Below are 26,101 nucleotides of genomic sequence, written 5' to 3' on the forward strand. Positions count from 1 at the left end.
AATAAATTATTCAGACCCCTTAATAAAAAGTAGTTTCTTACTTTTTTCTGGATTGGGAGACAATGGTCGAACGAAGAAAATTAAGTTGACTGACCGAAGACTCATTAAGGCAGTGATTCCGGCCAGCTGAGGGGGTGGCAAAGTACATGCTCTAATTTTTTTCATAATGCTACATAAACTAGGTATGTGCAAGATGCATGTCAACAGGCTTAATCTATCCGGAAAGATTCTAATTCCTGCTTTCTTGTCGTGCTCTTTGCAGTCATATAAACAGCAAAGAGTGATTAACAGTACATCTTTTTCCCAACTGAAAAGAGCTTTAGAATCTCATTACCATAGAGGCAATGAACAAAGTAGCATTCCTGGCCAAATTCCTGCACATGCTGGAAGAGACTACAAAACAGCCTGAAACAATTCCCATGGAGATATGAATGATCATCAGACTTCAGGCGTTGAGGGTAAGGTTTATAATGGCTGGCAGACGAATAACTTGAATCCGTTTACTGGATGCATAAACACCAAAGAAAACAGTCCTTGGGTGTAGGAGTATAAAAAAAAAAAACACAATGACAAGTAAAGTACTTTCATTGCACTGAAAAATGTTTGCTTCTTATCCCTGTTCTACCAGGAATTAGTGCTTATTAGTTTTAGGCTTAATTGGAAGAAGAAAAGAAAACTGAGAGACAGAGACAAAAAAAAAAGCGAGACTACTTGAGACACAACATCAGCATATGTGTAGGAGTGCAAGGGATAAACTTTAAATAAAATGTTACTATGATTGTTTTTGCCGGGATAATTTAAACAACAATATCTTTTCTGATTTATTAAAATTTTGGAGTCACAGACCTGGATTTTTCTGGCTAAGCCCTGGATCTCCATCACCCTAGAACCGCCCATGAATCAACATCTATGACTCAACATCATGTTATTCCAAACCTGTATGAATGTATTTTTTTTACTGTGGAACATAAAAAAAAGAAGATAATTTGAGAAATTCAAGACATTGTCCATACAGTAGAAATCAAGGGTATATGCATAATAGTTTGGTAACATTCTACAAAATATCTTCTTTTGTGTTCCACAGAAGAAAGTAAGTCATACAGGTTTGCTTTCATATGTGGGTGAGGTAAGGATGACAGAATCTATTAGAAGTAGGTCTAATTTTTTGCTTTACTGTCAAGTGCATTTTTATCTGACAAAATTTACAATCCATCAAAACATTCATGGGGGAACTCATGTGCTGGATATGTCCAGGGCTGAATTTGAACCCCAATCCAGCCCTGCCTATATGCTGTAAAATCCACTTGCAAGAAGTAGAATTCTCTTTCTAAACCATACAATCAGTGTATAAAAGCATAAAATAAAATGTAAAATTCAGATGAACATTAAATAAAATAATAATAATAAAATGTTAAATTCAAATATCTGTGAAGCACTTTTCACAGTGAATATAATTCAAAAGAAACATGTTGAAATTATATAGAACTGTAATAAAAAAGCAGCCATATCGCCCTGCAGCCCAAGAGTGGTCACCCACTGAAGCTAAGCAGGGTCGAGCCTGGTCAGTACCTGGATGGGAGAGCTCCTGGGAAAACTAGGTTGCTGCTGGAAGAGGCATTAGTGAGGCCAGCAGGGGGTGCTCACCCTGTGCTCTGTGTGGCTCCTAATGCACCAATAGTGATGGGGACACTATACTGTCAACAAGCACCATCCTTTGGATGAGATGTTAAACTGAGGTCCTGACTCTCTGTGGTCATTAAAAATCCCAGGACATCTTTTGAAAAGAGTAGAGGTGTGACCTTTGCGTGGCCAAATTGTTTGACCATCAGTCCTGGTCAAATTTGCCTCATTGCCATTGATCCATCAGGGCCTTTTAGAGTAACAATTCCCATTATTATTATTATTATTATTATTATTATTATTATTAATGTATAGACAGATGGGCTGGAACAACCTGGAAGTCATGCTGTAGACTACTTGAAAAATAATCCATTAACCAATTTTAGAGTGCATTGTATTGACATTACTAAATTACTATATTAATTACCAATAAATCAACAACAATAAAAAGGTTTTTTTTTTTTTTTGGTAGTGGTGGGACGGGGGATTTGGGGGCGACTGGGTAATATTAAACCACTTCTTTCTTCAGGACTGCACCACTGGACTGCAATACCTAGTTCAACCACTCGGTGTCAATTTAACAGCACCTTTAAGCAGTGAGTTTCTTTTTAAACATGCGAATATTTTACTCTTAATCATTTAGCTGGCTTAATACACAGATAGTTTAAGCAAAAGTAAGCTCCTGAAACTGCATTTTGTTTGCGTTTTGTCGTTGAGCACAAAGTTTAGTTTCATAACTTTATATAGTCTATTTATCTTACCGTCGTATAGCGCTGATGTAGCATACTTGTTTTATGTTTCGTTTTGTTTTAAGTATACATACAGTGAGTGAAGATCATCAAAGTAAGTTATATCCGCGTTGCCTGAACTACATTTTGTGGCTATTAATATGTTTAAATGACAACGAAAAGATGCAGTGGTGTTTAATATCATATTTCGTTTTATTGTAAAGAATAACCGGATTATCCAATGCGAGCTGACTGAGTAGCGTTATTAAGTACGCTGCTGTTCCATTAGCAGGATTAATGTTACCAGAGTTGTGTACTACTGACTTGGCGTACTTCATACTAAGACACGGCTAGATACAAGTATAAAAGTCGACGTACTAGAAATCCATTGGGGTCTCCCCGCGCAGGTTCGAATCCTGCCGACAACGAATCTTTTCTGTTCAGAACACCAACAAGCGAACCGGAAGCGTTATGTTACGTTATATTTTATACAAATCGACAAGATACATTACTCATATCTTAAACCAAACAAATTAAACACAATTTTCTATTATAACAAAACTAGCTATATCAACCATATAATGAGCGGACGTTCTGAGTCCAAACAAATAAACTTTAACCACACTTAAATGTATACTTAAGAAACGTAAGCGTTCCTCCAACGGTATATATAATGGCGGGCCGGCATATTTACTTGAGGAACGGTAATGTCGAATCAAATGAACTAAAATCATTTGTGCACCCCAAAGCACAACATGTAAGTCCAAACAATAAAACTGTTAGGGTTAACTCTGAATGACGCTTTAAAAACAAGGTTAAAGAAGATGCACATTAATCATTCTGTAAACTCTCTTGTGAGTTGCAGCAAAGACTTTCACAATTGATTCATGTAGCACATTAATCATCTGTAAACTCTCTTGTGAGTTGCAGCAAAGACTTTCACAATTGACTCATGTTCTCAAACAATGTCCAAGAAGTATGTTTTTAGTTTTCATTGAAACATCCAAATATGCCTTTAGAAGTTCTTCAGGAGAAATTGAGCCTTTTATGAAACACTCACTTTTTCCGCATACAGATGCTGTCCTGTGTTTCTTGGTGGAAGCTCTGTACCTCACGGTGTTGGAACCAGCGTTTCTCAAAGGTGAAAATTAATTTAGAATCAATCTTGCCTGGACTTGAGGGTCACATGCAGATTTTAATGACATTCTAATGACCACTAAATTAACAGTCATGATAGATTCACTTAAATGTGCAAATTTATTCTGGCTGTGTCTGTAACTTTGTCTTGTTCTTGAAGGGCCTGCAACCATTTAAGATGTACGTCTTGCGATTTCAGCATGTTTGAGGATCACGAGTGGGACTCCTGTGACTTGTGTTTATTTTTCAGGTAAGGTATAAGCAAACGTATCAGGAGAGTACATCATTTGATCAGGAGAGGGCAGCATTGATCCATGTATCCCACTGTGAAGTTGTTTCATTCATTATCAATTCTCTGGTATTTTTAAACTGCTCAGGCAGGCTGTCTTTGCACAGCATCAGCATGTTCAGTTAATGATGTCTATGTTAAAGTCCTCATGTTGCCTTCTTACAGATAAGCTTTATAAATTTGTACATGTTGATAAAGAAACACTTTTGGACAAGCGTTCGACAGCACAACATGCAAGCTTTTTAATGTGAACCCCGTTTTCCACCGGACTGCGTCATTTCCTTATTATCTTCAGCACTGTGTCTTGCAGCGTCTCACTCAACTATAGCATCAAACAGACAGTGAATCATTTGCACCATGTCTTTTATGTTGTCTTCTTCCATATTTAGGCCATGATGCACTTTGCTGCGTGTTCAGACACAGCCAAGTTCTCAGGTTCAAAGGTCTTTGTATTTTAATGATGTTCAAGCTTGCAGTTTTAATTAGGAGAGAATGTGTTTGGAATTTGTCAATGAAGCTTTAGAAACTTGAACTTGAAACTTCCCCTTTTAAACAGGTTATAATTCAGCTCATCAAGAAACCATCTGTTCAGGATTGTAGCTGCATATTGCTTATATTAATTGCTGTAGTTTAAAGTAAAAGATAGAATAGCATGGAAAGAAACCTTTATATTTCTGAAATATTATTTATTCAAAATATTTTATGGTTGACAGTCCATATCAGTAGTTTCTAACCAATTACAATAGATGCAGACTGTCTGCAAACGACTTAAAGACTCCAAGGACATTTAGATAGTTTTAAACTCTTTAAAGCCTGTTTTGAACCATGTGTTCATTAGTTCTTCAGACGGTTCTTGCATTTAAGATCCAGATTTGGGGAAGAAATAGTACAAATAAAATAAATCCTACAAATGTAAATAAAAATGGTCCATAAAATAGGCGTCCTTTTTTGTGCAAAATAATAAAATATTATTTATTTTTATTATTGTTACACTTATAATTTTCATATTATTATTATTATTATGTATGTATGTGGGGTGAAATGGGACCTGGACAAAACTTTCATGGTAACCACAGGACCTTAGAGCTTTCTTATTTGAATTGGGTTTTCATACTAATGGCTCTTGTATTAAAATCCAGTCTCATTGTAAAAAAAATAAAAATAAATAAATAAATCCTAGACGTCTGTATTTATGTGCTTAATTGTGGGGAAAATAAGATTTCCATGTTCTGTGCAAGATATACACAGTATTTATTTTATTATTATTATTATTTTCATATATGATATTATTATTTTTATTATTATTATATCCTGTGGTGAAATGAGTCCATGGTAACCAGAGGATTTTCTTATATGTTTGTTAATTCAAAACATCCAGCACCAGTTTGATGTTTTGAGAGAAGCAGACCCACATACAAGACAATCGTTTTTTACAGTTTGTTCTACAAAATGGGTTGTAAGTATACAAAAAAAAAATGAGGTTTGCAGTTGGTGATAAAGTTCAAGAATAAAGCCAAAGCAGCAAGCCAACTGTGTGAAGGAGCGCTCTGCGTTGAACTGGACATCTGTGAACTTGTAGTACAGAAATATATATTTAAATCCTCAGAAAGCTTCTCTTCTGTCCCCTTCTTTAGGAATAACATGCCAGACTATCACAAACTAAAAGTCAAACTAAGAAGGAAAAGGGGTGGGCGTGCGTACGCTTGTCAATGTAGCTGGCACTCGACCCTGATACACTCAGACCTGAGGGAACAACAGCAGCTAAAGTGGGTTTGTGGCGAACACAAGTCTGTGACAGTTCTCCTCTGAAATCTTATCTGTGTCCACAAGCAAGTGTTGCATGCTCTCTCCTCACAAAAGAGAATGCTGGCCATTTTCAAATTTGCTTTGTGCAGTTTGTGGGGCTGGATAACAAAAAGAAGTTTTGTGTTCTTCACTCAGTGTAGTTTTTGTGAGTCTCTTTTTTTGACGCCACATTTTCCCTTACAATGATGAAGCACTTGTGGCTCATTTATATTGTGTAGACTATTATTAGTTGAATAATTAAAGACTGTAACATATGCAAATATTCTAAATACACATGCACATTTTAGACATTTTACACAATTGAGAGTTTAAAAAGAATGAGATTGGATCCCTCTGTGAGGTTAATAATAGAATGCTTAATTGTTTAGAATGTTTATTATAAAATAGATGAACAATGTCAATTTTTTTGTTGTTGTTCTTCCAGAATATTCTTAACAAACAATCAGGTATTGCAAGGGCCCGTCTGTGTTACATTCCATGGTTTTCAGGCAAGTGTTGTTGTGAATCATCTGTCCTAAATAATGAATGCACATCATTGTCCACAGTAAAGAGAATGAAGAATTAAAAGAATTATGTTTTGTGTGTTTTTGAAGGTTTTAATACTTTACCTGCTGAGAAAAATTTCTTGCAGTCACCATGTTGATTTCACCAGGCTTCAGGTTCATCATAGTCACTCTCTGATGATGCAGCATAATTGTCCTCCCTCTCTTTTTTAGGTGGTACATTAACGTATGATGCCTCTGATGCTGTGCTACTGTTATCTGTTTCTAAAATAAATAAAAAATTATATATATATATATATATATATATATATATATATATATATATATATACACACACACACACCACACACACACACTAATTCTGCTTGCTTTAAGGTTCAAGTTTTTGAAGAAAAGATCCAGGTTCAAAGGAGTTGGGGGAATTCAGAAAGGAAGTTCTCTGAGTGAAGACACTGTCACATGGTTAAGTACAAGAGGTACCTTGACTGAGGTTTTTGGGTACATGATGGTCGCCGTAACCGTCAGTACTTTCTGTCATCTGTGCAATGTGGGGATTCTGAAAAGACATCTCAGGAAGTGATGGGCTTTCCTCACCTCCAAAAGTAAGACAAATTTCAGTTACATATTTTTAGACATTTCATTGTAATTAAGAGGTTTATACACATACACACACACACAGAGTGGGTATAGAAAAGGATCACCCCGCTTTAAAATCATATTTTGTTGCTTTGCAGCCTGAAATGAAGATATTTACTCAGTGGAACTTATAACATCCAAGTCTCAGAATCTTCAAGGTGTGTTTTGGCGAAGCTCAGTCATTCAATTCAATTTTAGTCTCATCTGACTATAACACCTTTTTCCATGTGGCCTCAGAATCTTCAAGGTGTGTTTTGGCAAAGCTCAGTCGTGACTGCATGTTGCCTTTCTTGAGGAGTGGCTTTTTTCTTGCAACCCTCCCATACAAGCCACATTTGTGGAGAATTTGTGATATTGTTGTCACATGCACACAATGACCACCCTTTGTCTGCTTCAGAGTTGCTGCCTCTCTGACCAGTTTCCTTTCATCCAGTCTGGAGCAACATCCTGAACCAGGGAGGGTCTGTGTTGTACCAAATACCTTCCACTTCTTAATAATAGACTTCACTGTGCTTCTAAGGTATTGATAAATCCTTTGATTTTTTTTTTCTTTTTTCTTTTTTCTTCATACATCTGTCCCTGTCCACCACTTTATCACAGAGATCTCATGGCCTTGCCACCCATGAGTGTTTGTTTCAGTTGCACTACCAAGGACTAAAAGGAAAAGCACTTTTCATGCTGAGCTAATCATAATGACCACAACTGATCACAGTTAAAAGTCAAATGGCTTTGTGTACCATTGAGAAAGTGATTAGCTATACCTGATTGAGTTTACAAGTAATTTTTAGGAGGGGGTTGACCCTTTTTCCAATCCCAGTGATTCTGTTTTTTATTTTTTCTGACATGTTGTTTTATATATATATATATCTATACACACACACACACATATATGTATGTATGTGTTATATGCAGTCGTGGTCAGAATTAATTGTTAATCCTACTGATCTTTGATTTTAATTGGTACCCTTGATCAGATGGTGATTAAAAACATAGTAACATTGTTAATCCTACTGATCTTTGATTTTAAAAATGGTAGGGAAAATCTCAGTATCACAAAATGAACCCAATATCATATTTCCCATATGGTGACAAAGGTAAAATAAAATGTACTAGCAGATTTAAAAACGTTTGAGTGCAGATCATTGGTTCATATGGGAAATCACATTATGAAATAAATGTTTTTCTCTAATACACGTTGGCAACAATTAATGGTACCCTTCTATTCAATACTTCTTGCGTCATCCTTTTGCCAAGATAACATCTCTGAGTCTTCACCTATAATGCCAGATGAGTTTGAAGAACATCTGACAAGAGATCAGAGACCATTCCTTCATACAGAATCAATCCAAACCCTTCAGATTTCCAGGTCCATGTTGCTGCTTCTTCTCTTCAGCTCCCCCTCACTCATTTTCTATAGGGTTCAGGTCAGGGAACTGGAATGGCCATGGCAGAATATTAGTTTTGTGCTCAGTGTACCATTTTTGTTTCGATTTTGATGTTCATTGTCCTGTTGGAAGATCCAACCTTGGACCATTATAAGATTTCTAGCATGAACAGTCAGTTTTTTTTTTTTTTTTTTTATCTGTTGTTATTTGTTTGAATCCACAATGCCATGTATAGAAACAAGATGTCCAGGAACTCCGGCAGAAAAATACACCAACAACATTTAAGACACAGCAGTATACATGGGGTACTTTTTCACTCTTGAGTGTTTTCTGCATAAAGCTCATTTTTTAGTTTTATCTGACCATAGATCCTTGAAGTTCCAGTAGTGTCTGGCAGTAGTGTTCCGAACAACATGTGGTGATGTAGGTGCTGTTTGACATTTTTTTAAGGCTTTCTGACCCCTAAGACTCAACTAATCTCTGCTATTCTGCATCTGCAATCCTTGGAGAGCCTTTAGCCACTCAAACTCTCCTCCTCACTGTGCATTAGGACGATATAGACACACACCCTCTTCCAGGAAGATTTGTAACATCTTTATTTGATTGGTAATTCTTAATTATTGCCCTGATGGTGGAAATGGGAATTTTCAGTTCTCTAGTTCTTTTCTTAAAGCCACTTTCTAATTTGTGAAGCTCAATTATCTGTTGCTGCACATCAGAACTATATGCTTTAGGTTTTCTCATTGTGATGGATGATTAAGGGAATTTAGCCTTTGTTTTCCCTCATATTTATATTAATGTGAACAGGAAGCAATGGCTGGATAAATCATAAATTAAAATCATTATCACCTTGGTGTGCAAAAATTGTAAATATGAATGGGAATATACTTCAGGGATATTTTGCTCACAAGAATTTCTAAGGGTACCAATAATTGTGGCCATTTTATATTAGAGAAAATTATTTATTTCACAATGTGGTAATTACTATTTGATCAAAAATAAAATAAGAACAGTAATATTGTGAAATATTATTCCAATTTAATTTTTTTATTTTTTTTTATACATTTTAAAAATCTAATTATCCTTCAGAAATTATGCTAATTAATATGCTATTATGCTAATTTGCAGCATTTTTTGGAAAGCATGGTGCATATGTTTTCAGGATTAATAGAAACATCAAAAGGACACCATTGATTTTAAACTAATAATTGCTGCAGCATAAAAGTTACATTTTAAAAAGTCTTAATGAACCCAAACTTTTAGTAGTGCAGTAGTGTAATTTAAACCTGGAAATAATGAAAATAAATATATATATATTTGTAAAGAAAGAAATGTTACAACAAGAGGAAGAAGCAATATCTAAAATTCTGCACCATTTCTAGGTTACTAATCAAACTTGTTTCATTTTGAATTTTCAATTAAACTTATCAAGTTGTTCTGCTGGTGATATTATTATAATGAAAATATTTGTATTAAATTAGAAAAAAAATACTTTTGGTCTTTGGATCATAAAAAAATGACTTTTTTATACTGAATGATTCATTCATACCATAATGATGATGGGCGTTTTCATCCATCTCTGTGTTCTGATAACACTCTTCTGATGAAGTACTGTCTGAATCATTCCCATCTGCCAAGCACAAAACAATTCACACATATCCCTGTCAAAATACACTGCTGTCAATATTGTCACATAGTTAAATCAAATAGGTACCTTGATTGTGGGTGAAAGGTACATGAGAGCTGCTGTAATCAGCAGTGTTTCCTGTCATCTGAGCGCTGTGGGGTGTCTTTAGTGACTTTTCAGGAAGTGATGGACTTTCCTCGTCTTCTAGAGAAAACAGATACATGAGGTTTAGCTGGCTGAATGAATCCTCAGAAGGCTCAATTAAAATACCCTTTAAGCCTTAATATTAATTGATTTATGTCAACCTACCACACTGGAGATCTTTGTCCATGTCGATCTCTGTGTTTTGATAGCACTCGCCAGAAGATGTGCTGTCTGAATCTTTCACATCTACCGCGGACGACAAAAGAGGATTCATAAATCTGAAATTTATTTCTCTACTACAAGATAATGTTTAACCTTAAAGGTGGAAGAAATCTTTACAATCTGGGATTTCATCAAGAGTGTTAAATCAGAGATTTACCTTGACTGTCGGTGTTTGGAAAGTGATGGTCACCGTAAGACAGGGGTACAAATGGTGACGTTTCATGCAATGGTTGTCTTTCCTCACCTTCATTACGGAAAAAAAGATAAAATATTAGTGGATACACCTAGACATGTTCTCTCTGGATTTAATAAATTAACCGTATGATTTATTTTTACATACGTGACATGAAATTGTTGTCCGTGTTGGTCTCTATGTTTTGATAGAACTCGCCAGAAGATGTACTGCTTGAATCATTCATATCTATTCCTAGAGGCAAAAGAGGGTTCATTAATCAAGGAATTTATTTCCTTACTAAAAATAAAATTTTCAAAATGCAATTTCCTAGAAAAAAAAAAAAAATCTGATGTTTTATCAGCACTTTACCTTTATTGTCAGTTCCAGGTAAGTGATGGTCACCATAAGACAAGAGTGTCAATGGTAACTTTTCTTGAAGTGCTGATGTTTCCTCAGCTTCATAAGGGAAAAATGAATATTCACATTAATAAAAAAAAGTATTCGGTAACACTTTACAAAAAGGTTCCATTTGCTAACATTTGTCAACTACATTTGTTTATATGAACTAACAATGAAAAATACATTAAAGCATGCATTATTCTTAATTAATGTTAATGTCAACATTTATTAAAAAAAATAATTACAATCAAAAGATGTATCTGTTACTATTATTTTATGGACCTGAGATAACATAAACTAACAATGAACAGCTGTGTATTAACTAATATTAAATAAGATTAATAAATACTGTAAAAAATTATTGCTTATTGTATTGCACTAGCTACCGGTAACTAATGGGACCTTACGGTAAAGTGTTACCAAATATTCATGATATTTCATTAATATTATATTAAACAGGTAAAGTTCATTTATAAAACTAATCAAGTGTTTTGAGTTAACTCAAATTGTGAAACTTGTGTATTAAATAAATTCAATGGACACAGACTGAAGCAGTTTAAGTCTTTGTAAATCAAACTGAGAGACCATTTTGAAACCTTTGCAGGTGTTTTGAGTTGATTAGCTGATTGGCATGTTACCATATTCTGATTTGTTGAGATTTTGATTGAGAATTGGTGGGTTTTGTTAAATGTGAGCCAAAATCATCACAGTTAAAAGAACCAAAGACTTAAACTACTTCAGTCTGTGTGCATTGAATTTAATTAATACACAAGTTTGACAATTTGAGTTGAATTACTGAAATAAATTAACTTTTCCACAACATTCAAATTTATTGAGATGCACCTGTATATGATTTATTTGTGCTTACGTGACTGGAGAATGTTGTTCGTGTCGGCCTTTGTGTTTTGATAGAACTCTCCAGAAGAAGTACTGCTTGTATCATTCATATCTACTGCTGTGTATAGGGGAAAGAACAATGTATACTTTTCACTGATCTATGTACATGTGACCCTGGACCACAAAACCAGTCATAAGGGTCAATTTTTCGAAATAAATAGTCTTTCCATTGATGTATGGTTTGTTAGGATAGGACAATATTTGGGTGAGATACAACTATTTGAAAATCTGGAATCTAAGAATGCAAAAAAATTCAAAATATTGAGAAAATCACCTTAAAAGTTGTCCAAATGAAGTTCTTAGCAATGCATATTACTAATCAAAAATTAAGTTTTGATATATTTACAGTAGGAAATTTACAAAATATCTTCATGGAACATGATCTTTACTTAATATCCTAATGATTTTTGGCATAAAAGCAAAATCAATAATTTTGACCCATACAATGTATTTTTGGCTATTGCTACAAATATACCCCAGCGACTTAAGACTGGTTTTGTGCTCCAGGGTCACATAACTCTATTATAGATCAGTGATACATTGCATTTTATTTCCTTATCAAAGGTTGAACAAATACTATCCAATGAAATCTGTGTACCTTGCCTGTAAGCCTCAGGAGCACCAAAAGACAGTGGTGCCAATGGGGGTTTATCACCTTCATAACAAAGAATTAAAATAACATATTGGTGGATTTTTCTTGATTGAAATGATCAATTTTAGGGCGAAGAGTTCAATCCCATGAATGTGATTACGATTTATTTGTGCATACCAGACTTTTGGATGGTGTCCATGTTAATTTCCACGTTGTGCCCACGTCTTTCTCCAGAGGATGTACTGACTACGTCATTCCCATATCCTGCTAGACAGAACACAGAAGAATTCATACATATTAAATATGGCTCCTCACAAGTCATTGTTTATCATTTAATGCAGAGCCTTGAATTCTTTAACAAGAATATGTGTTATGTCCACAATGCTAAAACAGAAACTACCGAATTATTTTTATTTTTATTTGTATTAGTTATTTATTCAGTAAGGATGTGTAAAATTGATAAAAAATTTTACGTTGTTACAAAAAAAAATGGTTAAAAATATCAGTTTCCATAAAAATACTAAGCAGCACAAATGTTTTCAACACTGATAATAATAAGAAACGTTTCTTGAGCAGCAAATCAGCATCAGGAATGTGAAAATGTATTAAAATAGAAATATTTTTACTGTATTTTTAACCCCAAACTATTGAACGGTAGAGTGCATCTTAGTTGATGTTGATTCCTTTTAATCACCATGATATTTTACACCATTTTCTCTGTAAGTTATACCTTTGTCACTTCATGTTCAAAAAAACTGTTTCAAACTTTCATAATGTCCGTAAAGATGTCAGAAACTAAAGTCAGTCTGGAAGGCCTCTAATGTAGATGAGTTTGAGTTATATGTGAACTAAAGTATAAAAGGAACAATTTTCCTCCACCGACGCTGACAGATACTGTTTTATGTAAAAAAAAAAATTGACTTTTGCAATTAAGCCAGTAATATCTTTCAGCTGATTCTGTGTAAAGCGACTCTTTCTTTGATGTGTGTAATTTTAAATAAGGACTGATTATATATATTTAAGCTGATATTTGTGGTCATTTGCAGTAGATGTGTTGTCTGCTAAAGCCAGCATACTTGAGTTTTTTAGATGCAGTCTTTGCGGTAGATTGCTGTTGTGATATTCATAGTCTGAATCAGTGGAACTGTCAGAGTCATGAGTGGGTCGATTTGTTCTCGTGCTGAATTTGCTGCCATATTTTGAGCTCATCCTCGGGCCAAGACTTTCTGAGGAAATTAAAAACAAAATGAACTCATTCATGCAAAATGTAAAGTTTAACCATTACAGAAATCAAAAATTTTTTTATGTTCATGACAAAAGTTAGAAAAGGCATACTTCTTAGCATTTTATGTATAATTACAGACAGTTTTTTAAAATTGGATCACTAAAAATAATTTAATATAATAATAGTAGTAATTAATATTAATACTAAGCAAAATAATACTACTGATAAAAATATTTACAATATCTACTAAAAAATGGATAATCCGTTATGAGGACATAAAAAAAACAATAGCAATACAAACCGTATTGATGCCCCACGGCAGAAGGGACAGTTTGTGTGTTGCAGATTCCTGTCTGTACATTGGACTGGGACTCCAGGCTTGTGTGAGAATTAGTGTGATTCTGGTGAATCACACATTCTGTTAGCAAAGAGAATGAAAACAAATGGCTTAAACTTCCTCATGCAGCACTAAGCCGCACAGAGATGCTCACAGAGTTAGACAATGATAAAAATAACTAAGAGTCTGTTTGTTGTCGCTCAGCTCTATTTCCATTTCATTTAGTTCTAAGAAAACGTGTGTTATTTATTTTCCATTGCCACTGTGAATGGTGTTTACTTTTTAACACCCTCTTACAACAATTCGATGCGACTTTTTCCAATGTTTCAGAAGATATGACTGAGAAGTGCTTTTAAATTTAAAACATGCTTATACTTGCCCTTTGCTCTTTTGAAATGCACATAAGCAGCAGCATTTAAAATAATAAGCATAAGCAGAGCAATAGATAAGATGATGCAGCCAATCGCTGCTGCTGAAACGCCACTGCTGCTTTCTGTAGCTGCCATTGCAGTTGACACTAAAATAAACAGAGAGGTTTATATTAACAGAAATCTGCAGATTATGTCACTGTTTTTAATCAATTCTTTGTTTTTTTAAACTTAAGGAACTGAAGCATCACCTGGCACCAGTGTTGTCAAGTTCAGCTCAGTTGTGTTGCTTATGAGTCTGCTCTCAACACTTTCTGTATGAAAGACATTTAATCCATTGGATACATCAAAAGAATACAAATAACCAAGGCTTGACAGTCTGGATTTCACGACATGACACTAACAAGCTAAAGCTTTTATATGCATGCTTTGACATTTCAGAAATGCTGTGGTAAGCCTGCCTTATTTTCGTCTTATTTTTTTAGACCAACTGACTTCTCTCCCACCACCCTTAAAAGTTAAATCTGACCGGCGTTTCAGTGAAATTATGGTAACGTTCCACCACAAGTGGTCATGTAGTATGACCTCAAATACACACAAAAAATCTGGTTGCTAAGTAATACATTTGGCACAAAAAGTTGGTGTCTAAAAATCAAATGTTATGATGCTAATGTCAACATAAAGTTGAAACTGCCCCCATTTACCGTCATACTACATGCCCTGGTTTTATTCAACGATTCACTACGGTCACCATGGTACCACGGCAGTGTATGTTATTCCAAACAAAAATGACTTACACTTTATTTTAAAGTGTCCTTGTAACAGTGTAATTGTACAATTAAGTACTGAGTAATGCTGATTAACCACATTGCTAACATTACTTACACTGTACTTAATATATGGTTAAGAGGGTTTGGTTTAGATTTAGTTGCATGTAATTATGCATAATTTACTGTTATTACTATAATAAATACATGTAACATCTAACAAGGACACTGTAAAATCAAGTGCTCCCAAAATGTCTTTGTAGTCTTTAATTTAAATATAATAACATTATTTAGGACTTATGGACTCCTTGGATAATATTAAACAATTGACAAAAGGCTATTTAATATTGTTTAAACAAACTTGCATTCTCCAATCTAGTATGTAACGTCAACTTTTTTACCATCCAATCAATTCCTGATGAGTTAAAATTCCCAACTCTATATATTTTCCCTTTGAAAATACCGTGAAATAACCAAATTCCTGTTGAAAATATTGTGAAATATAATAAAACATATATTGTGGGGGGTTTTTTGTGTGTGTGTGTAGAAAAGAGTGGAGTTTCAGGCTTTTTAGCACTTGTCCATTAAGTGTACAGAATGTGTATAGTACCTGAACACACAACGCCAGCGTCTTCCTTGTGTCCACAATAGTTGCTGGCAGTGGTGTTGATTGAATCGCACTCCCATAAGCTGCTCTCAGAGCCATTGCATTTCATTTGGCTGATGTGGATGGGACCTGTTCCAGGTCCAAAAAAGCGCCATTGTATCGGACTGCCACATCTCAGCTGGGTACATACTACACGTCTACTATTTTTGCCAAAATCATCATCACAAACTGTTCCCCAATTCCCAGAATGCAGCAGCTCCACCCGACCTGCACAGCGATCAAGTCCTCCAACCAATCGGACAGCCTGGTGCTCTGGAGGAAAGTAATCAGCCCAGACAAAGCACAATTACAGCAATGAAACAAAAGTAGAACACTTATCAAAAGATCCCTGAGAAGATCTCAGATGACTCACCGCAGATTACTTGAGTTGCATTCATGCAGTCGCCTTTTGCGGCTGTAGTGCAGTTGTGCAGTTTTGAGTCTCTCAGGATGCAGTCTGCAAGACAAGTGCCATTGTGCACTGTTGCAGCCATGCTGTGCTTAAAAACACGGCCGCAACTTAAACGTTCACAGATTTGGAGAGCAAGCGCTTTCTTTTCCTGAGCATTCAAAAGGTTGAGGGTCACATCGACTGTAGTGTTCTTGTAAAGAGCCCTAGGCACACCAAAACAGCCCTCAGACAGGCTTAATGTGGAGAGCTCAACTAGTTCAGAAAGACAAAAAAATAAATAAAGTCATTAAATGATTTCATTGAATCATCTACCTTAACTTTCTTGAATGTATTCACTTTTTTTATCTTTACAGCACGCTGCGTTGAGTCAGAACATTTTCCAACATCGCATCCTGGCGCTGATCTTATCTGAGTGTTGATTCTGTTCTGTGTGTATTTCTAGTACATCAGACACTAGACTTTTATTTAGACCCAAACAGCGAAGTGAATATCTAAACTGTGGGGCATTGTTTTTTGTTGCAAAACGTTGTAGCAGTACACTGCAACACAGCCACATCCCGTGAGTCACTTCCTGTGGAAATGTCATATTGTAGCATGGAGGACACTGGGGAAAGAACTTTTTTTTTTTAGAAAGTTTATGACATTGCCTCCGCAGTGAGGTTTGAGCTCATGAAGTTCTCCTGATTTATAACTACAGGATGCAGATTGTGTCTGTGTATATCAACTGTGGAATTGTGACTCATTCTGAAGGTCTTGCTTTGGGGTGACTTCTCAACAGGGTCAGAGGTCACTGGTCTGATGTTCCACTGTGGTGGTGGTGGTGGTGAAAAACACTACCGTTTGAAAGTTTGGGGTTTTTAAGAAATTAATACCTTAATTCAGGAAGGATGCTTTAATTTGATCAAAAGTGACAGTATAGACAAAATCGTTACGAAAAAATCACTGCAGTAACTCACATCCAAATAAATGCTGTTCCTTTGAACTTTCTTTTCAATTTCTGAAAGAAAAAAAAAATGTAACAAGGTTTCCCACAAACTGTTTTTCAACACTGATAATAAGAAGAAATGTTTCTTGAGCACCATATCAGCATATTAGATTGCTTTCTAAAGAGTATTACTGTTTTTACTCTGTTTTTTTATGTTTAGCATCACTGCAGTAACTCACATCACGTTTTATAACATATTAAAATAGAAAGCATTTATTTAAAATTGTAATTTCACAGTATTACTGTTTTACTCTGTTTTTTTATGTTTAGCATAAAATACTAATTTCAAAAACATAAAAAGACTTGACAGACCCCAGACGTTCGAATGATAGTGTACTTGGTGAAGAAGCATGGATATACGGTGTATAATACTTTAATGGAAGAAGGTGCTTAATCTGTTGAAAATGTTGATCGTCGTCCTCATGAGGTCATATTAAATATTATAACATTGATTTTTTTGTTGTTGTTTTTTTACAATGCTGTTAACAATCTGGGATGTTTATACATATTTCACATGATTTATGTCATTTAATTCTAATGCTAAATATTAAAAAAAGGAAAAAAAGAAAATATTAAAATATCAGTAGGGGCTTGCTAGTTTGGAAGCAAATGTTGGTTTGTAAATTACATTTTCAATAAGATGAAGAGAAATATTAGTTTGATCTTTATATATATATATATATATATATAAACTTAAATATATATATATATATATATATATATATATATATATATATATATAAAACTTAAATAACAGGGTTGATGAATGCCATAAACACAACCTTACCAAAGGTTTTTGGTAATTAAAATGAATCAGTAATTATATAAATTCTAAATTATGACGCTGTGCTTAACTGTTGGATACGGTCGAGAGACTCTTCCAAATGAGCGCAAGCACTTTTCCGTTTGACTCCAGCTATACTTTACCTTCTTCATATATGATGCCTGTGTGATTGCGTACAGCATTTACATCACTATATCATTAGTTCACATATTAAACAGTGCTTAATGATTTTAAAATGAATTCTAGTGTGCAATAAAATGAAGCGGTTGTCCTGGGGTGGTAGATTGCTCTCACAGTTCTGTGCAATCTTGCAGTGGTCTTGGTGATGTCTTTTTTCTGTTCTGTGTGATGATGAGACTGGTCTCAGCAAGCTACCTCAAACACTGTTCTCATGCATATTGTTCAACATCTTGATTAACTGCTTGATTTTGCAGACCTCTTTACAAGTGAGCTTTTTTGATCGTTGTGAGATTGCTGCTAACTGCACCCACTGATAACACTGATATAGACAAGATGCAGATGTAGACAAGATACTTTCAAAGTAGCAGTAATCCTTCAACTCACTCTGTTTGTCTGAATGATCAGCATGCTTTTCGACACTCTTGGAAGTTCGGTCATCTGTTCTATTGAGCCCTGAAGATGAAAAGACGAACACCATAAGTTCTGCTGAAAACATGTTGCCTGATGCCAGAAGGCAAAACTGTCACTTCAGTCTAAAGCGTAAAAGTATAACAGAGCACTTAAATAAACAACTTCACTGTCTGCAAACACAATATTCATCAAAGACAATAGCAACGAGCCACTGTTGAATGAGATTCATAAAATGAGCTGTCTGACTTAAGCATTAAAGAAAAAAAAAATGATGTTCTGCAAAACTTGGGTAATGCTTGTGTTGGCTTACAAAGTTAACTCTGCTTTGAGCTCACATTTCGAAGACTTGCCTTTGAAGACTTTGCCAAAACAAAGAAAAGTTAAAACATGGAATAGGTTTGAAGCCTGTGATGTAAAGAAAACGTAGATAAATCTCAATTGAGAGTTTTATACAATATGAATGAGAACGCAAGATGAAATACGCACGTTATCTAATAATAACATATAGCAAAGTCATAGTTATTTATAACTATAGGACTATTTTTTTAAAACCTGCTGTGTTAACGCAAACTAGATAAAAGGGCTGTAGATCTTGTATTTTAACACAGCGTGGTCCTCTAAATTAGTTTCTCCATCTGCCTCACTCAGAGCCGACACTCGGCTTGGTCATTAAAGCGCACTTTAAAAAAGTCACAGTATGAAATTCATTCAGGAAATTGATAATTGCATTTGTGACTAACCACTGTATTCTTACTCTCTTTAGACATTCTCAGAGAATATAAAAATATTATTATTATTATTATTATTATTATTTTTTACAAAAATGGCATGATGTCGGTGTTTGCTTTGGTACATAATTTTGAAAAAAAAAAATACTATTACACAGAATGAAATAAACATAAGAAATAATATCGCTTTACCTTACACATGCCAAATACTTTTAAATGTAAAAAAAAATGTAAATTACTTACATAAAATTCAGTGTAACTTTTCGACATTCTAATAATTTATGAAACTTCTGTGTATTAAACATATAAAATGACATAATAAATTAAGTTTTTAGTTTCATAAAAAATATTTTAATATTATCTATAACAATAGATTTGTTGTATTACAATTTGAGATAATAAATTAAAATGAACAAAACAAAAAACTAATTTGCGAGAATTTTCCTTGAAGATTATATTCATTATGTGCTTTTCCTCAGATTAACAGTTATTTTATACAGAGCAGCCATATGTACAGTCTTATTCAACAAAATACATTTTGTGTGCTCTATATCTGTCAAGATCCAAGAATTCTTTATAGCTGAACGTTGGAGAAAAACATATTCTTACAAAAATTCATACAAAACTTATTCTATTATTTTCTATAAATGTAGAGCCTTGTAAATGTCTACTTGTCATGTTAATAACATCCGTAGCTTGTTTTACACAATCTAAAGAAACTCCATGTGGTCTAAAAATGAATATTAGGAAAATTCGGTGAAGAGATTTGTCGTTTTTTATTTTTAGCCATCATATGCAATTGACATACAAAGTTATCTTTCTTCATTCAATCACCTGTGAAGTTCAGCTTATTATTTAGGAGTGTGTCATTGTGCACTGAAGTGCATAAGCGAATCTCTGGTTGTACTTTGTTCAAACAGCTCTTTAGAAAAGCGATGTAACAAGCCGAGGCATCGCTGAACTTTCTATTGTCACTCTTTTAAAAAGCCTTCAGATTATATTGTGCTGCATTAGTTAAACTGAGCTTTGTTTCAACCACAAAACGTGTCTTACACCAAGTCTTTTGTTGAAAGCGCACATTTGATTTTCCATCTATGATAGTGACTGTCTCTCAAGAGCTAGTTAGACAGATTGTGCAATACCCTTTGAGAATTCTGCAACCTCTCTGCTCAAGTATCATCAACTTAATAAAGAAACTGCTAGGTCCTTTAGTAAATATTAGAATATATTTTTAAATATGCCAGAATATTGAATGCTAATTATTTAATCGCAGTTGAACTCAAGCTTTCTAGATGAAAGACCAAGTCTGCCTACACAAACCATACACCAGAACCATTTTACCTTGAGACAAGGACAAAGCCTGGAGAACAACACACAGCAGCAGAAGAGGCATCTCTCAGTCAGTCAGCCTAACAGCCAAAGCTTTCTGTTCATCCCTGACGGAGAGTTACTCTGACTGAAAAACGTGACCCTGCACCTTCATCCTTTGGTGTTTGTGCAGTTGCTGCATGTGGTTTCCACTACGGGGCGAATTTGAGCATCATGCCTCACAAATGCACTCCCTACCATAAACACACACCCTATTTTGCTACCGTCACAGGTCAAGTGCACATGTTTGTGGTGTATAAGTGTATAAGCTTTCACTAAAAACATATTTTCCAAAATATGTTTTAGTGGCTAATGGAGTTGTTTTGATTCTGGCAATAGTTTTGCAACTTAGCTTTTTTCCTCCCATTTTCATTTCCCTCCAGTTCATTTTAGACTTTTAATGAGTTTCTTTGAGTAGCTAAACAAAACACTCAAGCTAGGCAGAATCGATTAAGAATTCTTCATCAAGCCCAATTCATCATTCATCATTGGCCTGGCATGCAATTAATGAATTGAAGGGACAATGAATACAGCTGTCTGTAGATGAATTGTCTGTTAGTATCATCAAGACTAAATTATAAAATTAAGATGTCAAAGCAGACCCCTCCTACACTCACTACCACTGCCCAGGACTTCAGTAACACCAACAGCAAGATTACCTTACCCTACTGGATTTCTACAGCATTTCAGAGAAACTGGCCCAAAAATGTTTTCTTCTGATATGGGAGAAGGGAAAAAAAACCCAAATGGAAATAATAAAATCCATTTAGCAAAATAAACAGCCTCTTAAAATGGAGGAAAAAAGGCTTTCCATATATTTTGTTGTCAACATCAAAGACCATGTGTCCAATCAAAAGTTTTTTGATGTAAATTTTCTGTCATTTGGTACACACCAGCCAAATTAGGCAGAGATGCCAACATTGACAGGTTGCATGACATATCTTCATCTTGAAAAACCATGAATAAAACAGTCCAATGTAAAAAGAAACATGACCAAGATTACATTAAATATGGGTTCATTAAAAATAACCATTGTTTGCACCAAACTGCAATGTGTTTTGGGGTATATTATTGGCTGTCATGAACATGGAACATTCTAAATTCAAGTTTCAATGGTGTAAAAGCCCTTTTATATATATTTTCTATTCATCCACTCTTATTTTGCATATTGTTGGTCCTATGTATGAAAACAGCACTGTGTTGAGTCTTGACTCTTCCAACTTCTCCAACTCCAGCTCTGAACCAGTTTACAGCCACTGTTATAGGAATATAATATCTGGCTGCTAGCACTGGAAAACTGTAGCAAATACTTTAAATCGACTATCGAAATGACAATATAGAATAACATTTTTTCATGACGACTTTAAGTGTGGTGATCTAACCATATTTTTCAGGATTACTCAAACTGAGACTCATTCAAATGTTGCAGATATTTCTACATTTCTATATTTCTGTTTCTAGCCACAGAATGAACTGCGCATTATGGGGTGGTGTGGCTTGGTGGTTAAAGACCTGAGCCGCTTACTTACTTTTGATCACACAAAGGGGGAAAATTAGACCTTAAATTAACACGGGCGACTTCATGTGAAGTCATGAAAATAAATTTCATTAAAGAAGGAACCAGAGCCAACCAAGGAGTCTCTTTTGACTTGCCAGTAAGCAACAATAAAAAAGCACAGCATAGTAACAGCCTGACAACCCCAACAACATCATGTCATCATGGCAGCGGCTTCTGGGTTGGCAAACACCACCCGTATATATTTTTTGGATAAAATGTAAAAACCTAGTTAATCTGTTCTTTGGTTCTTCGGGTGTACTCTTTAGCTAGCTGCATATCTGTGCACAACCACAAGGGGAAGCTCTATAATATTATTTGATTATTTTGAAATACAGTTGAGGTTAGTACTAGTGTTCACTATCCAGACTGCTGTGGCCAGAGGAAAGATGATTTGCTGGTCGAAACACTACTGAGTAAAAAAGATTTGCATCTCCACAGCACAAACGCACTGAGATCTCTCTCTCCTCTCTGCTAATAGAAGACAGGTTATGGCTTTCTCGCCATTACAGCCCTATCAGGAAACCTTCATGCTAACAGTACACAGGCCTAACAGCAAAGCTGCTCAGGGACAACACTAAAGACACTGTACTCTCTGTCTTTGTGCAAATAGTACAATCTTTTTCCCCCCTGCCTGGTTACGTTTTCTGATATTTTTACATTTGAGGGAAAATTTACAGCCAGACAGTCATTAATATGTTAGCATGTGAAATGTTACTGCAAGAAGTAGCTATTTGTAAAGCTTGAGCAAAAAGAAACAATTTTTTTTTTTTCGAAATAATTCTTGTTAGCCTTTTTGCTAAATTGCACACTGTATGACAGGTTAATAGGGTAACATGTTGGAATTATGCCAAGTTATCAGGCTAATTAATTACCTTAAATTTATAGCTTTGATTATATAACATAATATATAGATTAACGTTTCATGCTTTTGAAAAAAAAAAAAAACTTTAGGCTCACTTAAGGCAGCGTTTTTCTGATTTAAAACAGAAAGAAATGGTGAAAATATTATTACATTTAAAATAACGGTTTTCTATTTTAATATATTAAAATGTAATTTATTTCTGTGATGGCAATCCTGAAAATTTGGTGCTCAAATCACATTTTTTTATCATCATGTTGAAAACACTTGTGCTACTTAATATTTTTTTGAAACCATGATACATGTTTTTTTCAGGACGTCTTAATAAATATAAAGCTCAAAGGAACACTATCTGAAATTGCAATGTTGGAAACTCTGAAATAAGGTTCATTAGTTAACATTATTTAACTACTTTAGTTGAACTAAGAATGAACAATACTTCTATAGCACTTATTAAACTTAGTTCATGTTAATTTTTCAGCATTTACTAATGCATTATTAAATTAAAAAGTCTTACTTTATCATTAGTTAATGCTCTGTGAATTAACATGAACTAACAATGAACAACTGTATTTTTATTAACTAACATTAACAAAGATGAATAAATACTATAATAAATGTTATATTGTTCTTTATTTGTTCATATTACCTAATACATTAACATTGACTAATGGTACCTTATTGTAAAGTGTTACTGAAATGTTTTATAATATTAGAAATGTCTTTACTGTCACTTTTGATCAATTGAATTTATCCTTGCTGAATAAAAGTATTATTATTATTATTATTATTATTATTATTATTATTATTATTATTTTATATATATAAATGAATTTTCAAAAACAAGTTACATTTACTATGAACTAGTTTGCTGACATATTTACATACTAAGAAACACTTTAAGCTTTCTCTCATCCAGCTCTTTATGTCTAGCCATCAGTCAAAGTCTTTATTCTCACCATATACTGTATATTAAAATGAATACTAACGCCCTCCAAAGGTATTTTTACTTCAGTTGGTAGCTAACAATTTTCAGCCACAAGATGGCATCACTGAGCTGTTCTAAATTAGATTAGCATGAAGTTGTTACAGGAGACAGTGGTATGTTGCCATGGACACTTGTCAAATATCCTGTTTAGCACTCAGTTGTCCAACTGACCAATCAGAATGAAGTATTCTGTGTATAATTAAAGTGTTTCCTTAATAAAATCACATCTTTAATAATTGAGTTATATTAACTTAAAGGGGCAGAGCTAAAGAGTGACGAGCACTTGGGCACCGAATGCCAAAAAACAGACATTCTTTAGGAAGCTGAACAAAGTTATCTTTCCCTTACAACCAAAAACACAAAGTACTTCTTTGGATTGTGTGCGCGGGTGCGCTCTTCCGGGAGAAATGCCCATATAAGGAGTTCCACCCTCGTCTACGTCGGAAGTAAGATTTTTGGCACAGAAATACTCCTTCATACGTCCAAATTGTTTTTTGAAACTTTGTCCATGCTTAGCACGAGAATCCAAGTCTTTAACAGTGTAAACAACTCTGAATGCATGAAACAGTTTTTTGTAACTCAAATCCCCCCACCCCAATTAAGTTATGCTATAAAGATGGAAACATTAGTCCTGTGGCCATGGTCCATCATGTCAGAGTTGACGGTCCCCTTCTGGAACTCATTTTCCAAGAAACATCTTCAATAAATACACTTATTGGAGGTCATGCCACATTAATTTGCATTGTTTATTTCAGAAGAGGCATCAGAGTACAGAGAGACCTGATCACTCACAGTACAGCTACCAAACAACAAATTACTGTCAGGACGTGAAAAAAGATTTATTGTCACACTGACTGAGCTGAAATTGCAGGTTATTTTTTTATCAGTAAATTAAGGATCATGGGTTAACAGCCGACTGGAAAATAATTTTGACGACATATGAATCTCTGGAAACGTCCCTCTATAATTAATTCTGATGAAACAAACATGTTCATATGCTGCACATCACACCATGAAAAACAATGTTTTTCAAGACGTCAACATTTTGTTTTCAGTGAATCTGGTTTAAATGAAATCCGCTGCAGGATAAGCAAAAGAAACAGGATATTTTGTTGGAAATGCAGTAAAGCACAACACTTCACTTGTGGAAAAAAATGTCTTCCACTCAAACCTTGTGAAAATTAGTGGCAGCAGTTTATTTTATCCAGTACACCTACAGCTCAGGTCATGCAGGTGACATTTTGTTAATAGACTATTATTTTTATTCAGACCCCCTCACAGACCAAGCAAATTCACAATAATCCATAAAGACAGTATGTGTCATTTTATACTATTCAGTGAGGAGTTCTCTGACCTCAGTTAAGACACATAATGCAGAGTTCAGTCACGTCTCTTTTCACAGGCAACCACTACAGTCTTGCAACTACTTACATTCTGAGATCCGAGTGAGTTGAAAAACACACTTTGACCTGTATTCTAGAATCAATGTTGAAATATCCCGAAGTTAGTTTTGTGTTTACATGTGTCTGCATGAGACAAATAGCTGTTCAAATGCTTGTAAATAAACGATTTATAAAATATCTATTGAAAGAGAAGGATGAGCACATCACTCAATATTCCAACAAACAAAAATCTTTCATTGGTGTCGCATGGTGGCTTAATCAACACTTCTAAAAATGAAACTGCATTTGCAGCTTTAACTGATGTCAAAAAAATAAAATCAATAAATCTTTTTTAAAATATATATTTTCTTGTTCTCCTTAACTGAATAAACCCCACAATATATATTTATTAAATGATATAATATTCACTACTTTAGACATATTTTGGACATGAAATTATACAATGTTTTGGTTTGTCATACAACATCTAGCACATTATGTTGGCTAATAGGCTTTAAATGCACAGTTCCAGCAGGATACAGCCTACCAAAATGTATATGAACAGATACCCAATTATAAAAAAAAAAAAAAATTGACAAAACAATTGAAAGCTTGTGGAAACTAGAAAGAGCTAAATAATAATAATAATAATAATAAAATAAAATAAAAAATCTTCAAAGTATTAAATCTGTGTTTAGTGTGCTGCAGGAGTCAGTGAAAATTATTAATCAACCAGCTTAGTAATTAATCACTAAAACTCAAAATTAAAATGAACCACAAATATAATCAGCCACTGCCCTGTTGGATATATTTTTGTGTCATTTGTGTCCATTTTGTCACTCCTTTGGTCCCGGTTCTTCAATGAAAGCATTACAACAATCGAACTGTCCATGTGAATTGGCCACTACAGACTTTATTGTCATAGAGCTGGTGAGAAACTGGT

At 34.5% G+C, this 26,101-nt stretch overlaps 2 protein-coding genes across 5 annotated transcripts; one reads left to right on the forward strand and one right to left on the reverse strand.

Annotated features, from left to right (window-relative positions):
* The first annotated feature begins 3,238 nt into the window (after positions 1 to 3,238).
* Positions 3,239 to 5,782, forward strand: LOC109105052 (protein C8orf37 homolog). Its single transcript, XM_042772975.1, has 4 exons — positions 3,239 to 3,324; positions 3,424 to 3,489; positions 3,646 to 3,735; positions 5,409 to 5,782. Exons 1-4 carry the CDS (start codon positions 3,314 to 3,316, stop codon positions 5,581 to 5,583), a joined length of 342 nt encoding a protein of 113 aa, XP_042628909.1. The 5' UTR covers positions 3,239 to 3,313; the 3' UTR covers positions 5,584 to 5,782.
* Positions 5,783 to 5,931: 149 nt separating this feature from the next.
* LOC109105036 (T-cell differentiation antigen CD6-like) lies at positions 5,932 to 20,888 on the reverse strand. Of its 4 annotated transcripts, none has more exons than XM_042772974.1 (20): positions 20,345 to 20,888; positions 18,249 to 18,317; positions 15,877 to 16,167; positions 15,468 to 15,776; positions 14,342 to 14,404; positions 14,102 to 14,239; positions 13,687 to 13,803; positions 13,237 to 13,386; positions 12,338 to 12,427; positions 12,167 to 12,223; positions 11,540 to 11,623; positions 10,642 to 10,728; positions 10,438 to 10,524; positions 10,255 to 10,341; positions 10,041 to 10,121; positions 9,819 to 9,935; positions 9,654 to 9,734; positions 6,564 to 6,677; positions 6,189 to 6,347; positions 5,932 to 6,094 (listed from the first exon to the last, which is right to left on the reverse strand). In XM_042772974.1, the coding sequence occupies exons 1-19, from the start codon at positions 20,394 to 20,396 to the stop codon at positions 6,226 to 6,228; spliced, it is 2,196 nt and encodes a 731-aa protein (XP_042628908.1). In that variant the 5' UTR covers positions 20,397 to 20,888; the 3' UTR covers positions 5,932 to 6,094; positions 6,189 to 6,225. The 4 variants fall into 4 exon arrangements, with proteins under 4 accessions (XP_042628908.1, XP_042628907.1, XP_042628906.1 ...); XM_042772973.1 differs by having other exon boundaries at positions 9,819 to 9,932; positions 11,540 to 11,626; XM_042772972.1 differs by having other exon boundaries at positions 11,540 to 11,626; positions 12,338 to 12,424; positions 20,345 to 20,885.
* Positions 20,889 to 26,101: the final 5,213 nt, after the last annotated feature.

This window comes from Cyprinus carpio, chromosome A16, assembly GCF_018340385.1.
Source record: "Cyprinus carpio isolate SPL01 chromosome A16, ASM1834038v1, whole genome shotgun sequence".
Classification (NCBI taxonomy): domain Eukaryota; kingdom Metazoa; phylum Chordata; class Actinopteri; order Cypriniformes; family Cyprinidae; genus Cyprinus; species Cyprinus carpio.